This window comes from Martes martes, assembly GCF_963455335.1.
Source record: "Martes martes genome assembly, chromosome: 10".
NCBI classification, from domain to species: Eukaryota; Metazoa; Chordata; class Mammalia; order Carnivora; family Mustelidae; genus Martes; species Martes martes.
Genome location: NC_137898.1, coordinates 30,603,405 through 30,616,182, shown reverse-complemented (window position 1 = coordinate 30,616,182; position 12,778 = coordinate 30,603,405). Strand labels below are relative to the sequence as shown.

Here is a 12,778-nt window from a genome sequence, read left to right as displayed (position 1 = left end):
AGAACTCTGGTCAGGGTTCAGGGAGGAAAATTTAGAAAATGGATGAATTGTTTTTCTTGTCTTTCATTCCCAAAGCTTGGTAAGCTGACCCTTTTGTCAAATATGTAAGATTTTACTTAGATCAGGAACATGGTACTGGGGTTTTGTTACTTCGTATAAATGATCTGTCAGGACTTCTGAAATTTTTATTAAATAGAACTTCACTTAAAAAAATAGTAAGTAGAACTTCACTTGCTGAGTGTCAGGTAAGAGGACTACCGACATTAAGGAAGTTTGCTTTGGGAACTGAAATATTGTAAAAAATTTATGAACATGGTAACTATGCTTTTACTGTTGTGTAAATGAACTCTTGGTTTTACATGCTAAGCACAGGCCAATAGAGGGTTATAAAATTACCAAATAAATTTATAATTACTGTCAAGGTTAATATGCTGACAAAAGCATATCTTTTCATTCTTTTCTAATGGTACAAATTTGGTTGTTGAGTTTTACATTTACTTAGTAGCTACTACCTTTTACTTTACTAGGAGTAGCAACACAGATAAAACCTCTCATGTGAAATTCAGTGCTAAAGGCTAGAGTTTGACTGATTCTGTTCAGAAAGGACTTTAAAAAACTTTTAAAACTTTTAAGAGTCTTTTCATCTTACTGAGTTCTAGAATTCTCTAGAAAATGTCCTTGCTTTTGCTTTTATAAAAAGGAAAAATATGGATATCTTTTGGAAATTTCTGGGTCTAGCACTATGGACACAGGAGAGTTCCTGGACAAGTGGGACTGGCTGTACGAGCATCCGCACATTAGAGTTCCAAAAGTAAGTGCAGATTTCTAACACCATGCTGCTTGATCGACTGTGTCTACAAAAGGAATGATCAAATACGCAGAATCGTGTTAAAATCTGAACATTCATATATGTATAGCAGAACATTAGAAAATGGTTTCTCCTAACAAATAATCCTTTTGTGTTTAAAGATCAAACGACATTCAGGGGGAAAAAATCTTAGAAATAAATGGAGTAGGAACAATTATAATGCCCCAACGGCTGCTCAGTGGCACTTTTCATCAAGGTCGGTGTGCATGTGTTTTCTCTTTATTACGATGCTAAAAAAAAATCATTTTTCATGCATTCACATAGCTTTGTTTTGTCGTTCATTCAGATATTACAGGCATTTGAAGCCATTTGTCTTTAAAACACTGCCCAAAGTAGCTGGGTGATGGACAATGGGGAGGGTATGTGCTATGGTGAGCGCTGTGAATTGTCTAAGACTGATGAATCAGACCTCTGCCCCAAAAGAAATAATACATTATATGTTAATAATAATTAGAAACAAAACAAAGAAAACCCAGAAACACTACCCAAAGATAACACTTCAGAGAGTCTGCACCTCTGTATTTTAATTCCTGGGAAGTTATTTGGTACTACTTGTGCCTTTCAGATTGTTTTGATGACAATCATATTAAGAAAAAGCTACATAGCTTAAAAGCAATACTTGAGAGGATAATACAATCTGAATTAGAGCCAGCTGACTTTGTTTATAGGATAAAATTTTAGCCTTAATGGGAAAAATACAGGAGACACATGCTTTGAATTGTCAGAATTACCTGGCTACATATAAGCTTATGCAAGAAAAAGATTAAAGATAACGTCTTTTCCATTAAAAGCAAGAGTTTTGTAGAAGTATTTGAAGCTGATTTTAAAATGTATTTAATCACTTTTGAATTCAAATTCTAAATTGCATACCCAATTTGTACGTTTCTTTATAACTGTAATACTTTTCCTTTTTTTCCCCCTTCCTTTTAGCTTTTATTCTGAATCACAGCCCTTAGGCTCAACTAGTTCTGTGTCTAGTAGTTTTTCTAGAAATGAGTCAAGAGGAGGTAATGTTGCTAACAAAGCATGAAACCGAATTCTTGGGACTAGAATTTAATGCTATCTGCGCGTATCTCCTGAAGAACATGTTCTTGAGCATGGAGTACCTTCTGAAATACATTTGTGAGAACAAGACAGTGGGTGGTGAAAGGAATTCCCACACATTGCTTTTAAGAGACATGAAAGGTAATATATCTGCCTCAGACTGGGGGAAAGAACATTCATATTTGAGGATTTCTAAAATGTTTAATTTGTCTCTTAAAATCAGATCCCTCTATTTACAGTTAGCACTGAGGCCAGGAGAGGACAAGTAGGTAAGTGTACATAGAGTAAATATAAGATGACTTTTCTTTGTATTGGCATTTATTTTTAAAAGCTATTGGCTGAATAAGTAGCTATTTTAAATAAATTCTGAATGGAAGCAGCAGGAGGCATGACATTTTTGAGATCCTTTTATTTTTTTTAAAGGATTGTTTTAAAATTTTAAACTACAAAACCGGTTCCATACATTCTGCCATAAATAAAAACAAACAATAAGGCAGGACTCTACATAAGCAAACAGAACTGTTTTCAGAAAATGTGATAAAATGCTTTACAATCATAAGCCATCCAGTTTTTAAAATAAAACTGTTGAAAACTCACAAATCTTCAAGCGGCACACACAAGACACCCTTGAAGAGGGAACAAAATGTGGTTCTGCCATTTTGTGCTGTTCTCACATTTTTGAAAACCCAGTTTTGCTTAGAGCACAGATCTGTTCCATATTCTAAAATTCACACAGGTTGGTTGGTTGTTTTCTCAAGAACCATATGATAGAGGCACCAATGACAATACAACTTTGTTTCCAAGAACCTTGTAACAAAGCACTGTCTCCAAGAACCTTGTAACAAAGCATTGTCTCTTTTAAACATACGACTTAAGAGGCAAAAACGGAATCCTGGAGTTTTCTTCCAGAGGCTGGTTGGAGCCCGCCTCACCGAATTCGCTTCTGCTGCCGCGCTCTGTAGATGTCATGCACGGGGGGGACGACGGCTCCCTTTTCTTCATCGTCGTCGGAATCCTCGTTGGGCCTCTTGACCGCTTTGGTGAGTACGGCGTTGCTCTCCACCGGGCCGTTCCCCTCCACCGCCAGCTCCGGGGCGCCGCCCGTAATGATCCGCACGGCTTCCTCAACAGCTGCGCAAACCACACGGAAAGGCCTGTTGGGGGCGCTGCAGAGTCCGCTCTGGGGAGAGACTCTGCAGGCCCTACCTGAGACATTTGCGGTTGGTTTCAGAACCTGCTACTGGCAGAGCAAGGGAGGAGAGTAGGGATGCTACATAATTAGAGGAAAAGACAACAGCGGCTCTTACAAGGACTTTCAGAAGCCCAGTGTCCTTGTGCGTGTTCCCATGAATAGAAAAGACCCGCTTTGGGGATGTTTTACTCAGTGGGATTAGATGTGAAGGAGCCTCTCTGTACCAAAGAGGGTTTGATCGCTCTGAGGCTTCAGGGTACAGCAAGATGGCTAGCTGGATTTGGAAACTTCAGGGGCAAAGAATAACGATCTCCTGCCTAGAAGATGGAGTGAATTCGGCCCTAAAGCGGAGCCTTCATCACTTACTATTTGGTATCTTGCATCTTCGGAAAATTTCCATCAGTTCATCCACTTGTACAAAAGGACCCTATTTTGACACAAATAAATTTTAATCCCCAATAATTGACAAGTTAAAATCACACTTTACATTTTCTGTAAGACAAGAAAAAGCACACAAGTATTATAAGCCACAGAGCAAGTATTATCAAGAAAATAATAGTAAACAAACCTGGAAGCAGATGGGAGGAGGGAGAAGTTTCATTAGAACGACGGCTGCAGGCGGCACTGGGAAAACACCTCCGGGAACAGGGTGCAAGCCGGGTGCTGTGACACAAGGAGAAGGGGGAATCAGGATGGCAGAATTTCTACACAGGGCTAAAATAAATCACAAGTAATCTATATAGAGAGTTCTAGGTCTGTGATGCTTTGTTCTGAACATTTTAAATTGCCTTTTGTGCTTCACATGTTTGACCAGCTAAAGTGGAGGGAGAGCGCCCTCTCACCCCCACGGCCGCTGGGAGGCAGAAAAGTAAACAATCCAGGGGTGGGATGTCAGTCAGTTTTTGTCAAAGACCATTTCTAAGCCTCGTAAGTCATGTGTGCGGCAATCCTGTTTAAAGTCGGTTACTCAACAGCATGTTTAATCATAAGGGCCTTGTTCAAATAGGATTGAGAGGCGCTACTACCCATTAGTAAGTGTAAGTAATACCAGACAGCATCGCCAGAGTGAGTGTCCAGTTGTACGGGTAATTTGTAGGGAGCAGCATTTCTGCCCAAACTGGTTGCTGGAATCTGAATCGTTGAGGGTATTTTTGTTTTTAAGGACATTCTTAACTCAGTTTGTGGCAAAGATTACAGCCAAGTCACTTGTCATAATGACCCTGAGTCTAATAATTAACCTGCAATGGAAAGGTCACATCAGTCCCCCCCACCTCTGGATTTGAACCAACACACAGAGGTCTCAGTACTGGGTCTAAAAGTCATGGCTTACGTGCTAAATGTCGTGGCTGAAATGGAATCATCTGCTGAGTGTCTGGTTTAGGGTATTCTGGTTTTCTATCCACTTCATCTTTCAGAACAGGCACTATAGAAGGAGCTACCACTGGGTCTGGAATGATAGCTGCTAGCTTAGCACGGGAGACATCCTGAAAATGCAGAACAGAAGAATCCTAAACCTGAAAAAGGGACTTGAATATAATTGTGCAACTCTACAATCTTGAGGATACACTGAGAATAACTGGGTTCAAACCACAGAAAGAGAACTGAGAGGGAACAGAGAACAGAGAAGTTCCTCTGCTGCAAGCACTGGTGTCAGTCAGCCTGTCCAGAACCAAAAGAGACCCTTTTGCCATCACAGAGGTAGAAGAACATCTCACTTTCTCAGAATCTGCTCATATGCCACCTCATGGTGGCAAATCTCAATAAGTAGGCCCACTGCAGATGGCTTTTTTCCTTTTCCCCCTCACATTTTATACACATGGGAATATATTTAATTCTCCCCCCAAATAAAAAGAGTTGAAATAGAAATAGAAGATGGAGAATTCATATTTAAGAAGTAGTTCAACTTGGAAATAGAGCTCTATTTTCATTAATTTCCATTTTCATCTTGGCAAAGTTGAAATAGTCCTTGCTAATAGGTGGTCTTAAAGGTCTTTTGCTTTTCATTGAGAAGTTAAACTAGAAGCTAAATTTCCTGATCCCTGAGCAGTCAGAGTAGTTACAGAACAGGAAGCTGGGACTGGCACAGAACTAGGGCTTCCATCAATGAAAAGGTCTGAAGCTTCAATTATGGGTCATTTTCCCCATTTAAATCTGGTTCACACACCAAACCAGCGAGACGCAGGCCAGAAGAGGCTCCTGAGGAGAATGATGGTCAAGAGTATCCTAATGCTGGTTGGCTTAAAGGGACCCAATCTAGGATCTGTGGCTATAGCTTCCCTTTAGACTTCCATCTTGGTCTTTGTTTTCATGACACAGGAAAAATCAAGAAACAATAGAATAATGTTTTTCTCAGCAAGGGCTATTTCTGGAGCTACATAAACATTAATCTTAGCCTGAACAGGTTCGAGGGCGAGATTTCTTATGATTCTGTTGTCCATATAGATGAGTTCCATTCCCAGATAAGCTTATTTCCCCCAGAACCCTCTGAAGTACTATGTTAAAATACAAAAATCCCCTTGGGAACTTTATGGACTTATTAACAAGCTGTGAGGTTTCTTCATTATACCTACAGAAGCTACATTTGGTTTAAGATCTGTCAAAACACGTTCATCAGTTTTAAGAACTATTAGAAAAAAACGTAATACCCAAAATGACATTTTTTTTTCCTTCCACGATACCTTCATGTGCCCAGCAGAAAGATACAGGGCACTGGTGATTTCAGGGGAAGACTGAAATTGTTAAACCTCACTCTAACTTTTATTTTGTTCAGTACTTTTGATACTTAATGTTTCAAAAACTCAAGGAAAAGCCCTGAACTTTTTTCCCATTTCCTGAAAATCTATTCTAAAACTAATTTCTAGTTCAGAATTTGCTTTAAATGGATGTGTATCCATAAACTATTCTAAAACATGGGGCAAGTAGGGCTACTACATATCTCTTGATCCCAAGTACGTACCTTATAACCAAGTGCTTTTAGTTCACTTGCTGAGCAAGGATATAAGTCCATGAACTTATATCTATCCACCAGTAAAGCTGTTTCTTTGCCTTCATACTCTTCTTTGAATGCTGTAAACCGTCTTTTCTCCACTTTGAGTATGCTAGCTAGATCACCAATGTTACTTTCAAAAGCTAGAAATCGGGCCCAGATTTCTCTGTAATAAATATAATCAGTACTTAATTATTCTAGGTTTGGAATAGGGAGTCCATTCACAAAAAAAGCCTGAAGTTCGCTCATCCCTTTTTTTAATTATAAAAAGCTCTTTTTTAAATTAAGATTTCCAAACTTAAGGACAGTATAACAAATACCAACAGACCATCATCATTACCTAGATTTAATCATTGTTACTATTTTGCCCATATTGGTTTCACCTTGCTTTTGCTTAAGTACTTAGAACTAAGTTATAGATAACACTTCATCCTGCACATTTGTGTGTTTAAGCTTTCTTATTAGATTTATTTAGCACATCTTCCTATCCCCTTGTGGTAAGAGACACATTTACCTTAAAGAGGGTAAACTCTTGGTGGAAGAGCTGAAAAAGGAACATATACAGACTTCCAATTTCTCCTAGGTAATGTGGCTTCACCATTTTGTTTAGTGGCATGAATTATTATGTGGAATACAGTCTTCACTCAATGTATGAATAAAAATATATTCTAAAATCTAACACGCTTCCTTTTGTTTTCTCATTAACATGGATTATTTGGGACATATTTGTATCTCAGAACTGTTGTTAACAGCCAGAATTAATTTTCTGAGACTCAAATGTCACTAAACATGTTTGTACTCAAGTAACACACGGACTGCCTATTGCATACCAGGAACGGGACTACTATAAAAAGCCTGTGTTGGCAGACATTATTATTTGATGAGCTAAGGTTTGGAAAGGTTATGAAATGTATCTAGGGTATCATCGGCTAAGCTGGAATTTGAACCCAAGACTCCAAAGCCTTATTATTTCCACTGTACCACTATACCATATTCCTGTCTGATAAAACTGACAGTCAAAAGCATAAACCAGGGATGTAATATATCAAACAAACTTTCAATATGTAAGAGTTTTTGCCCTCAACTATGGTAAAATTTTCAGAAATTTTATTTGTTTATATCAATTTCTAGGGCATAGTAAACTAGGAAGAATATTAAAATATTTAATAATAAATGGCTAACACCTCTCTCAATTCTACTCAGTATATAAACATTTAAAAAAAATCAAACAGGCAGGTATTTGTAAATTAAGCTTCAAGAGAGAAGGGAAATTTCTTCTGAAACTTCTAAACAAACATTCATCCACACATCACAATTCAAGTATTATAACTGCCATTAGAACCCAACCAACAAGTTTTCCCAACAGCTTACCCAGACTTCTCAGGAGGAAGGCTTCCAGAGGTTAAGACTCGTTCAAACAAAACTCGGGTATTATTGTCCTCTAGGATACAAAAAAGATTTTAAATATTGAAAAATTACATTTTACAATGAACAGTGTATTTACACATGCTTCATCTCGTTTAATTCTCACAAAATCCTCTGCAAAAAGGTAACTATTTCCCCAGTTTTTGTAGATGAGTTAACCTGGGGTTCAAAACGACTGAGTTGGGGATGCCTGGGTGTCTCAGTCCATTAAGTGGCTGCCTTTGGCTCAGGTCATGATCCCAGGGTCCTGGGATCCCGTCCTGCATCAGGCTCCTTGCGCAGTGGGGAACCTGTGCCTCTGCCTCCCTCTGCCTACTGCTCCCCATGCTTATGAGCACGCTCTGACAAATAAAATCTTAAAAAACAATTGAGTTGATCTGGCTTACTGTTAGTAACAGCTGGAACTAGAAGCCAGGTCTTTATTTACCTGTAGTATGGCCCTCCTATATGTACTGCATTTATGACAGACGATTTATAACTGGTATCTGTGTGAGGTATCCCACTGGCCTTTTATCTTTTTATTTTTTTTAAGTTTTTATTTTTTTGTGAGAGAAAAAGAGAGAGTATGAGTAGAGTGAGGAATAGAAGAAGAAGCAGACTCCCGCTGAGCAGGTAGCCCAATGCGGGACTCAGTCCCAGGACTCTGAGATCATGACCTGAGCCAAAGGCAGATGCTTAGCCTACTGAGTCACACAGGCAGCCAATGAACATTAATTCTATAAGAGAAAATTTATTTTTAATTAAATGCTCCACTCTCATTTTTTGGAGTTAAAGTCCTTTTCCAGAGTATAAAATCACTCAGCTAAAATACCAAATTGTTTTTAAGTTTTGTTCTTTTTTACTATATAGGTATAAAGAATGCTGTATATTTTAAAAATATCAAAGCATTGATAGATAGCTGTGATATCTAACTCATTTAAATGGCACATAATTGTACATTTCTTTCTTAAACCAACTTTTACACCAGATCATTCTAGTCAAGAAATTACATGTACTGGACTGTGGGTAACTAGACTAAATGAGACATATACATATGTATTCATTATATGAATCCCTCAGCCCTGTGCTGGGTATAAGGTCGGATCTTAATATTACAACAGGGTAGAGAAATAAAGATGGTAATAAACGTAATGTTTCTTTTTGAAATCTCTTCCCTAATAGCCTCCAAGCATTTCACTTTCCTATTTGGGCATCTTTGAGTTTTGGTGGCTAAATATTTGTTGTCTGTTCCTCCACCCCCGACCCAGGAAATAAGAGATGAGCATGAACAACTCTTTTTCCCAAGTCTGAATTTGTGGCTTTATCCTACTGGTGATGGGACTTCACTGATGAGGTATTAAAGACCATTCTGCAGAGTCAAAAGCATCTACCATTACTCAAATACAAATTTATGGTTGTTAGGCCACAAATATTTCCTGAGTGCCTAGTAAGTGCCTGGTTCCAGTGTGATGACAGAATTATAATACATTTAAGAAAAAAAGAAACCCAGGGTGCCTGGGTGGCTCAGTAGGTTAAGCCTCTGCCTTCAGCTCAGGTCATGATCTCAGAGTTCTGGGATTGAGTCCCGCATCGGGTTCTCTGCTCGGCACAGAGCCTGCTTCCTCCTCCTCTCTCTCTCTCTCTCTGCACCTACTTGTGATCTCTCTCCGTCAAATAAATAAAATCTTAAAAAAAAAAGAAAAAGAAAAAAGAAACCCAGCAACATATTTTCAGAGAATGATACTGAGGGTTTAGTATTAATTACATAGCCATTATAGATCTAAAACTGACTTACCATTCAGGTGGGAAAGATAGTCAATATAGGCCAAGACATATTCTGGAATGTCTCCATATTTCTTTAGACCCAGCTCAAAAATCTTAAAGGCAACAGATTTGTCCTGGAAGTAGAAAGGAATGTACTGATTTCTATGAAATGTCCGACAAGATACTCAAAACAATATTAAAACTATGACACCTAAGCAAGTTACATAAAGTATTAAAATGGAAATTAAGGGGCGCCTGGGTGGCTCAGTGGGTTAAAGCCTCTGCCTTCAGCTCAATTAAATAAAATTTAAAAAAAAAATGGAAATTAAAATCATATTAAGCAAAAACTGCTGTGTTCAAAACCAAGGTGTTTAATAAGGCATCAATTAGGAGACAGTGGGGATTTGGATGATACTCCATATAATTTTACACAGATACACTTAGACTTCCTTTATGATACAGAGCAATTAAAACTTAAGGACAGAAACTAAGACTACCTTTCTTTTTCTTTTAATGTATCTCAGATGAAAGAAACTATTTTACCTTTCTTTTTTTTTTTTAAAGATTTTATTTATTTGACAGACAGTTCACAAGTAGGCAGAGAAGCAGGCAGAGAGAGAGGAGGAAGCAGGCTCCCTGCTGAGCAGAGAGCCCGATGTGGGGCTTGATCCCAGGACCCTGGGATCATGACCTGAGCCGAAGGCAGAGGCTTTAACCCACTGAGCCACCCAGGCGCCCCACTATTTTACCTTTCTATTTTATTTCATCACTTACCTTACTACAGTAATACTCCATGAGTGCTGCAGTAACATAGACGTGGTGGCGGGTTCTGGTATCTTCTCTTGCTTTTTTAAATATCATTCTTCCAGATTTGATACCTTCTGCTCTTCTTGCAAATTTCATATATTGGATATATACCTATGCAAAAAGAAAGGAATTTCTTTTCTACAGATTAGGCAGAATGTGATCCCTGTAGCATCCAAAACAATCTCACCTTATTCTTATACTAGTATGTTTCCTGTATTGAATACCCAAGATATCAGGAAGTAAGCTTATAAATAGTGCTCTCTTTAAGTCCACAAGCAATTTTTTTCTGGTATTAAAGATGCATGCAAATTAAATTTTTTAATGAAAATAAATTTTTAAAGATTGATACATAATTCACATACCACAAAATTCACCCTTTAGAGTGCACAATGGTTTTTAGTATATGCATGAGGTTGTACAATCATCACTACTAATTCCTGAGTATGCAATTAAATTTTAAGGAGGTAATAAAAGTAAAACCATTAGAAAACATTCCATTAATAAATGCCAACACCTAGAAACTCAAGATTTAATCTAATAAAAGCATGTTTAATAGTATATGTTTAACTTTACATTTTCTTGGTGTATTGCTTTAAAAGCCCACTAGCTCTATTTTTCCAAAGATGATATAATGTAACTTTACTGATAAACTATTAGTCATTTTATACTAAGCACCAAAGAGTGCACAATACATGATAAATATGTAGTATTTGTTCAATGAACAAATGTTTCTGGACTAAGAGTAGAGTCCTGATTTACCCAGTTTTCATGATGTCAAACTATGTTACCCAGTTTTGATAGATGTATGGATGAGTAGATGAATGAACTATGAGTTCCTTAAGGAGAGGGATTTTCTCTAATTTGTCACTGTACTTCTGGAATCTAGCATGGTGCACAGAACGGTTCACTAAATGAATTTTATTTATATTTATTTATTTTAATTTTATTTATTTATTTGGCAGAGAGAGACACAGCGAGAGAACACAGGCAGAGGGAATGGATGAGGGAGAAGCAAGCTTCCCACTGAGTAGGGAGCCCGATGTGGGGCTCGAGCCCAGGACCCTGGGATCATGACTGAGCCAAAGGCAGGCAGACAATGACTGAGCCAACCAGACTCCGCTAAATGAATTTTTAAAAAAATATTTTATTTATTTATTTGAGACAGGGATCACAAGTAGGCAGAGAGAGGGGGGGGGGAAGCAGGCTCTCTGCCGAGCAGAGAGCCCGATGCAAGGCTCGATACCAGGACCCTGGGATCATGACCTGAGCCGAAGACAGAGGCTTTAACCCACTGAGCCACCCAGGCGCCCCCCTAAGTGAATTTTAAAATAATGAATAAATGCAAGCAATCAAAACAATGGAATCCCAATACAAATAAACCAAAAAGCAGAACAGATCTGACTTCAGGAAGAGACTCTAAAGCTGCGCACACCCGCTGGTGCCTTGCCCTCTGGATCAAAGAGCTTCACTGCATTCTTACAGAAACTCAGGGCTTTGAAAACCACTGTTATGGAGCAGAATTCAGGATATAGCTGCTTATTATGGCTGCATTAAAAAAAAACTTGAGGGGGTGCTTAGCTGGCTCAGTTGGTAAAGCATGCGACTCTTGATCTCAGGGCTGAAAGTCCAAGACCCACACTGGGTGTGCAGCCTACTTAAGAGTGGCTCAGTGGATTAAGCTGCTTCTGCCTTCAGCTCAGGTCATGATCTCAGGGTCTTGGGATCAAGTCCTGCATCAGGCTCTCTGCTCAGCAGGGAGCCTGCTTCCCTCTCTCTCTGCCTGCCTCTCTGCCTACTTGTGATCTCTGTCTCTCTCTCTCTGTCAAATAAATAAATAAAATCTTTAAAAATAAATTAAAGAAAATAAGGAAATAAAGAAAGAAGAGAAGAGATCAGTAATTGACTAAGAAGGAGTCACTTGAGAGAATTTCTGTGAGGTGATATAAGTGTTTTGTATCTTCATTGTGATGGTGGTCCCATGACTTCAATGTTACTGGTCTAGATTCATAAAACTATACCAAAAAACCAGTGAGTTTTAATATATGTAAAGTAAAAATTTTTATTAAAGCTGCCTGCAAAGATGGTAAAGAGACATAATGTTACTCACCAAGGTTGGGTCAATATCCTCAATTGCCAGAAGTCTGTTATATATACTGTGAACTTTCTCATACTTCATGCGACTCTAGGGTGGTAGAGAAGAAGTGGATATAAGAAGACAGTCATAAACAAGCCGGATTCGAGCTCTGAGGAATTTAGAGGCTGTACCCCACAATGGCACCTGCTTTGAACATAAATATGTAATGAGCTGAGGACTAATAACTGTTCATTTTGCATCATCTCTACCAAAAGCAATATGCCTGGCAAAGAAGCAGCCAGAAAAAAATTTAGTCCTGCAGTAAAAAATCCAATTATAAGAAAGTTCTAAATATTGTTACTTACCTCTTCATAATCTGCATATGCAAAATAAAGAAGCATATTCTTCTTTAATAAAGTGCTTATAGCTCTTTCATATATATTAGCAGCTTCATCACTAAATAATTTGGCATTATTCATATCCTAGGAGAAAAAATAGAAAGTTCACTCTTCAATAATTTTCATAGAGCTGAAAGAGAATGAAACAGACACTCACATATATACATATGGATACATATGCTCTTCTGGATTCTAAAAAAATTCCAAAGACTTCTTAACACACAGAAGAATCATTCAAGTA

General features: G+C 38.1%; 1 protein-coding gene across 1 annotated transcript in view; it reads right to left on the bottom strand.

Moving 5' to 3' along the window:
• Positions 1 to 1,796: 1,796 nt before the first annotated feature.
• The window catches only part of CSTF3 (cleavage stimulation factor subunit 3), a 68,373-nt gene continuing 57,391 nt past the window's right edge, over positions 1,797 to 12,778 (bottom strand). The window contains exons 12-21 of the mRNA XM_080816664.1: positions 12,505 to 12,621; positions 12,173 to 12,247; positions 10,033 to 10,176; positions 9,290 to 9,392; positions 7,462 to 7,531; positions 6,061 to 6,256; positions 4,435 to 4,588; positions 3,673 to 3,767; positions 3,471 to 3,531; positions 1,797 to 3,043 (exon numbers count right to left, since the gene is read on the bottom strand). Of these exons, the coding sequence (XP_080672790.1) occupies positions 2,841 to 3,043; positions 3,471 to 3,531; positions 3,673 to 3,767; positions 4,435 to 4,588; positions 6,061 to 6,256; positions 7,462 to 7,531; positions 9,290 to 9,392; positions 10,033 to 10,176; positions 12,173 to 12,247; positions 12,505 to 12,621 (1,218 nt within the window). The 3' untranslated portion in view covers positions 1,797 to 2,840. The remainder of the gene's footprint in view (positions 3,044 to 3,470; positions 3,532 to 3,672; positions 3,768 to 4,434; positions 4,589 to 6,060; positions 6,257 to 7,461; positions 7,532 to 9,289; positions 9,393 to 10,032; positions 10,177 to 12,172; positions 12,248 to 12,504; positions 12,622 to 12,778) is intronic.